Raw genomic sequence first — 6075 nt, forward strand, 5'->3', positions numbered from 1 at the left:
TCATTTCCGTTAAGTTTAACGGATTCCGTCACCTTTACAATTTAGTTCAAAGCATGAGAGGTCGTGTTGTATATTTGGAAACCATGGGAAACTTTTCTGTGTATTAAGTTTATCACAGGGGACTTTTTTGTTTTTTACCTTATAATTAATTATCAGGGAAAGTGATATAGCCCGTCTCATACTGCATGTCAAGTTTTTGGGAAATCTTGTGGGCTTCATACTTCCCATACCCCCACCCCATGGGGGATCCATTGTTGAAGGTAAGGTAAATTTGCGGTCCAGCATACGAAATGAAGTATGAGGCTAGGTCCGGTATCCGCTAACCACTAGATTATGGTTTTTGGGCCCATATAAGTTATACCATTTAAACTTTTACTCATGACGTACTTGTTGTAAAATTCCTATTGAATGGAACCCGATTATAGGGAAAAATTATTTGTTGATGGGTTTTGGAATTTAATTATATGAAAAAAAAAGAAACAGAACCAAAACATTCCTTTGGATAGCTTTTAAGAAATAAACAAAAATAACAAAAGAAACTTTTTGAAGAGTAATCTTGTTTGTTATATTTTGCAATATTAAAAAAAGATCTCACACTATCGACTTTTATTATATTCTTAACTCTCGCACAAAAATCTCACACATTCTTACTTTCATTTTGAGTGAGGGTCGAGACGGGAAAAAAATTGAATTGAAGACACCAAAAAGGAAAAGAAATGACAAAGAACGGTAGTTCTATTCATTAGAAAAAAAACTATATTGCTCTGGTACAACCGATAGCTTATATAAAGAATAAAGCAGTAGACTCCTAGTCTAAGTAGTAGCAGACTCCTAGACTAATTCTTCTAGAACTGGAGTTAACTAATACAACTAGTTTCATATATGAACACAAAGACCAATAGATAAGAGATGCGGATGAAGTCCGCTAACAGCCCCCCTCAAGCTGGAGTGTGGAGGAACGAAACACCAAGCTTGCCCAACAAGCGTTGAAAGGAACTAAAACCAAGCGCCTTGGTGAACAAGTCAGCAGGTTGATCCTCTGAACGAATGAAATGGGTACAAAGCTCATTGGACTGAATCCGTTCACGAACAAAGTGACAATCCAACTCAATATGTTTGGTACGCTCGTGGAAGACAGGATTGGCAGCAATATGAAGTGCAGCTTGGTTGTCACAAAACAGATGCATCGGCTGCGAATGAGGAATGGTGAGATCAAATAATAAAGCTCGTAACCATAACAATTCACTGGTGGTACCGGCCATGGCACGATATTCGGCTTCAGCAGACGACCGGCTCACAGTTGGTTGTTTCTTAGTACGCCAGGAGATAGGCGCATTCCCAAGAGAAATGTAACAACCCGTGATAGAGCGTCGCGTCTTAGGACAAGCACCCCAATCAGCATCACAATAACCAGTGAGTTGCAAATTGTTTTGAGAAGGGAAAAATAATCCCTGGCCTGGAGAATTCTTAATGTATCGAACGACCTTCATTGCTGCATCATGATGATCTAATGTAGGGGAATGCATGTACTGACTCAAAATATTAACAACATACAATATATCTGGTCGTGTGATAGTGAGGTACAAAAGGCGACCCACAAGACGACGATAAGATGAGGGATCAGTCAAGGGCGTACTGGTTGAACGCCCCAATTGGTGTTGTTGAGACATTGGGATCGGACTAGGTTTTGCACCACTTAGACCGGTATCTGTTAAAATATCCAGAGCATACTTTCGCTGACTCAAAAAAATTCCTTCAGGATTCCTGGCAACCTCAAGACCGAGGAAGAATTTAAGGGGGCCAAGATCTTTCAGATGGAACTGTCCATGCAAGAATTGTTTAAATTTTTGGCATTGAAAAGAATCATTTCCTGTATTTATCATATCATCAACATACACCAGAACTGCAAGAAAATTGGTATTAGTCTTCATGGTAAATAGAGTAGTATCTGCTTGAGACTAAATAAAACCATATTGTTTGAGAGCAAGAGTTAATTTAGAAAACCACTCCCTGGATGCCTGTTTAAGGCCATAAAGTGATTTATGAAGTCGACAAACCCTCTTGTCACCAGATGGTAAATATCCAGGAGGAGGGATCATGTATATTTCCTCATGTAAATCACCATGGAGAAAGGCATTATTCACATCAAGTTGATGTAATTCCAATTTTTAGCCGCAGCAACAGCCATTAAACACCGCACTGTAGTTAGCTTTGCTACAGGAGAGAATGTCTCAGTGTAATCCAGTCCCTCCTCTTGGGTATATCTTTTAGCCACTAACCGAGCTTTATAACGCTCCACAGTACCATCTGACTTATATTTAATTTTATACACCCATTTACAACCAATGGCTTTCTTTCCTATTGGCAAGAGTGCAAGATTCCATGTATGATTTGCAGCTAAGGCATCAAGTTCAACTTGCATGGCAGACCTCCACTTTTCATCTTGACTAGCCGCAGAGTAAGTAGAAGGCTCAAACTCGGTTAATAAGGCTGCAAGAAAAGCTTGATGGGATGGAGAAAAGCAGTGATTGGAGATATAAGAGTTAAGAGGATAGGGAGTACCTGAAACTCTGGAAGTGGAAACTGAATTGGAGTGGCAGGAACCATTAGGGTAATCACAGACATAGTCTTTTAGGTAAGTAGGTGGTCTTTGGATCCGCTGTTCTTGGCGTGATGGAGAAGTCTGAATCTCTTCAACACGATTATCCGTAGCAGAGAACTCATGATTAGGACTTGAGGAAAGAGTGGCATCAAAATTATGCATTTCAAGACCAGAATTAGAAAGAGAATCAACACATTGATCATCATTATCAAGAATTGGTGAGGGAGTGTTAGGTGTTAAAGCGGAAGGAATTTTGAAAGGAAAAGAGGTTTCATGAAAGTGTACATCACGGGGAAAAAAGAATCTTTTTGTCTCTAAATCATAAACTTTGAAACCCTTTTTATTTTGAGGGTACCCTACAAACACACAGGGCCTAGACATGGGTTGAAACTTGTCCAAGAGTTGTAGAGGATTAATAGCATAACATAAACAACCAAATACTCTAAAATGATTATACGTTGGTGGCTTGCCAAAAAGCACTTCAAAAGGGGTTTTACCTCCAAGTGCTGATGTGGGGAGTCGATTGAGAATATATGTAGCAGTTAAGACACATTCCCCCAAAATTTAATGGGCAAGTTGCTCTGAAACCGAAGAGCACGAGCCACATTAAGGATGTCTCTATGCTTTCTTTCGACAACCCCATTTTGTTGAGGTGTACCAGCACAAGAGGTTTGATTAACAATCCCTTTATTTCTAAAGAATAATGCCATGGCCCCTTCAGTAAGTTCTAGTGCATTGTCGCTTCTGACTTGTTTAATTTGAAACCCAAATTGAGTGTGAATCAAAGAATAAAAATTTTGAAAAACATGAGAAGCTTCATTCTTGTGTTTTAATAAATATGTCCAGACTGCTCTAGTACAGTCATCCACAAGAGTTAAGAAAAAATGAGCCCCCAGAACTTGAAGGTGTTTGATAGGGTCCCCATATATCAATATGAACCAAATGAAAAGGAGTCATAGATTTATGAATGCTTGGAGAAAAAACTTGTCTAGAAGCCTTTGCCAAAGGGCACACAGTACATTCTTGGCAAATTTTATCAGAACGAATATGAGAAAAGTTGGGTATTGACGCCAACCGGTCGTGTGAAGGATGTCCTAGCCTTTGATGCCAGAGAACAGCGGATCCTGTAGCAGTATTCGCTTTGCCATGACGTGACTCATTATAGTCTGTGGTAAAGTAGTAAAGACCATCCCGTTCCTTACCTACCCCAATCAGTTTCCTCGAGCGTAGGTCCTGGACAACACAAAAATCAGGAAAAAAATAGGGCAACACAATTGTGTTCTTTAGTGAGACTACTGATAGAGATAAGATTACAATGGAAACTTGGAGCATGCAAAATATTATGCAAAGTAATTAGGGAGTTTAAATGATGACTACCATATTCGCAGAGTTGCTTCACAGTGCCATCAGGTAGGAATATATTAGTGAATTTTTTTGATTTAACTAGGTCAAACAAAAAAGTTTTATCACCTATAAAGTGATGAGTAGCACCTGTGTCTAGTAACCAAGTGCAACAAGAGGATGAGGAATTTGGAGTTAAAGGATGGGTTACGTTACCAGCAAAATTAACCAAGTCAGCATTTTTGTCACTTTTCAACAATGACAAAAGTTGCTCATACTGTGCGGCTGTCAAACCATTAATTGGAGTAGTGGAATTTGAGGAAGTTGTTGTATCATCCGAGCACACATTTGCAGCGGTGGGATTTTTCCTAGAAGACTGCCAATTATTCGGATACCCTATAAGCTCCCAACATCGATCCATTGTATGGCCAGCCTTATTACAATGATCACATCGTAATTTGGGTTGTTTCGAAGATTGATTTCCATTCTGACGTGGTTGGCCTTGCTGTCGCCGAACACGAAGCATCTCAGAACTGTATTGAGATGGTTGCCGTCTACCTGAACTAGATCGTGGCTGCTGAACATAGAAAGCTCCTGCCCCATCAGAATCGTGTGGACTAAGAAGACTCAGTTGCTTCTCTTCCGTCTTAACCATGTTAAATATACGATTAAGGGAAGGGAGAGGCTCAGTTGCCAATATTTGAGATCGAATGGTTTTAAATTTTTCATCCAATCCCATCAAAAATTGGTGTGAGCGCTCTTTGTCCCTTTCAGCAAGCCATTCTTTCAGTCCCCCACATGAGCAATTTGGAGGGTTTGAATAGGCACTCAACTCATCCCATAAGGCTTTAAGTTTGGAGTAAAAAGTGGTCACTGAAGCTGTTCCTTGAGTAGACAAAGCAATGTCCTTTCTTATTTCATAGATTCTGGGTTCATTGTTTTGACTAAAACGTTCTTCCAAATCCACCCAAAGTTCCCTAGCCGAGTCATGATAAGTGATTGAATTATGCAGATCCGGGCTAATCGAATTGATAAGCCATGAAAGAACAAGCCCATCACATTTACTCCAAAACAACGCTTCACGGCTTCCAACTTTCGGTTGTGGCAATTCTCCATTCACAAATGGGATTTTATTTTTGCTTCTCAAAGAATTCAAAATATTTCGTTTCCACCGTTGGTAATTGTCACCGTCAAGCAACGTTGGAACTAACGAAGCATTGGTGTAATCAGCAGAGTTCAAAAAATATGGGGAACTTGGATCACGGAACATCTCCTGTCGAGGAATCTCCTAGATTCTGTGATTCGTTTTGCTCCGCCATTATTCCAAGAATGTAATAAGAAGCAAACACAAAAGAGAAAAATGGAGAGTAGAGCAGGGCGACAGTACCGAGGCTGCTGATATGGGAGATCGTGAAGAAGAACAACTCCCTTTTGATTAAGGAGCTTGGCAACGGCACCGCTAGCGTCAAGTCAACCAAGGGGCCTGCAGAGGCCCCGTCCTGGGCCTGGGCACGTGGCAGCCCAGGTGCGGCCGAACTGGGCCTTGGCCCCAGGCCCCGGGTAGCCATCCTGGGCCGCGCTGCTAGGGCTCCTGGAGGGGGCAAGCGTCCATCCCGAAGAGGTCGGGGATAATCCCCCTGATTGCGGGATACCGACTATTCGGGGCAAGTCCCGAAACGTACGGAGGTCGGACTCTCTCGCAGGTATAAATGATAGCACACATCAACTGTACAAGGTACGCTCACTATTGGCAAATTACTCCGGACCGCTTGTGCTTCCCGTGAACCACACTCACCGAAAAACTAACTTGACCGTCGGAGTGCCCTCGGGGACCACCCTCGGGCCCCCCTTTGTTAGCTCGTTCTTATCTGTTTTGCAGGCTTGGGACCAACTCTGCCATCAGCACCCCGAGCTGATCAGGTCAGCTCGGTCCAGAGAAGCTCAACGCTTCTTCAGTTGGCGCCGTCTGTGGGAACCGAAAGGTAAGTAAGATAGTGTTGATGGCCAGAACGCGATCCAAGCGCACGGTATAAAGCACCGGCCCTGGGGGCGGTGAGAGGTCCCAGCGAAAGGAGGCTGAGGCGTCTCGGGGAGCCGGGGGCTCAGCCCTTTCAGGGGAGCGGAGGCAGCAG

The 6075-nt window shown here is 42.3% G+C and overlaps 2 protein-coding genes across 2 annotated transcripts; both read right to left on the reverse strand.

Moving 5' to 3' along the window:
- Positions 1-938: 938 nt before the first annotated feature.
- LOC140015707 (uncharacterized mitochondrial protein AtMg00810-like) lies at positions 939-1931 on the reverse strand. Its single transcript, XM_072068490.1, has one exon. It carries the CDS (start codon positions 1929-1931, stop codon positions 939-941), a length of 993 nt encoding a protein of 330 aa, XP_071924591.1.
- A 209-nt stretch (positions 1932-2140) lies between these two features.
- Positions 2141-5213, reverse strand: LOC140015711 (uncharacterized). Its single transcript, XM_072068501.1, has 3 exons — positions 4155-5213; positions 3622-3835; positions 2141-2958 (listed from the first exon to the last, which is right to left on the reverse strand). The coding sequence occupies exons 1-3, from the start codon at positions 5211-5213 to the stop codon at positions 2141-2143; spliced, it is 2091 nt and encodes a 696-aa protein (XP_071924602.1).
- Between the last annotated feature and the right edge of the window lie 862 nt (positions 5214-6075).

The sequence above is a fragment of the Coffea arabica genome, chromosome 1e, assembly GCF_036785885.1.
Source record: "Coffea arabica cultivar ET-39 chromosome 1e, Coffea Arabica ET-39 HiFi, whole genome shotgun sequence".
In the NCBI taxonomy this organism is placed as follows: domain Eukaryota; kingdom Viridiplantae; phylum Streptophyta; class Magnoliopsida; order Gentianales; family Rubiaceae; genus Coffea; species Coffea arabica.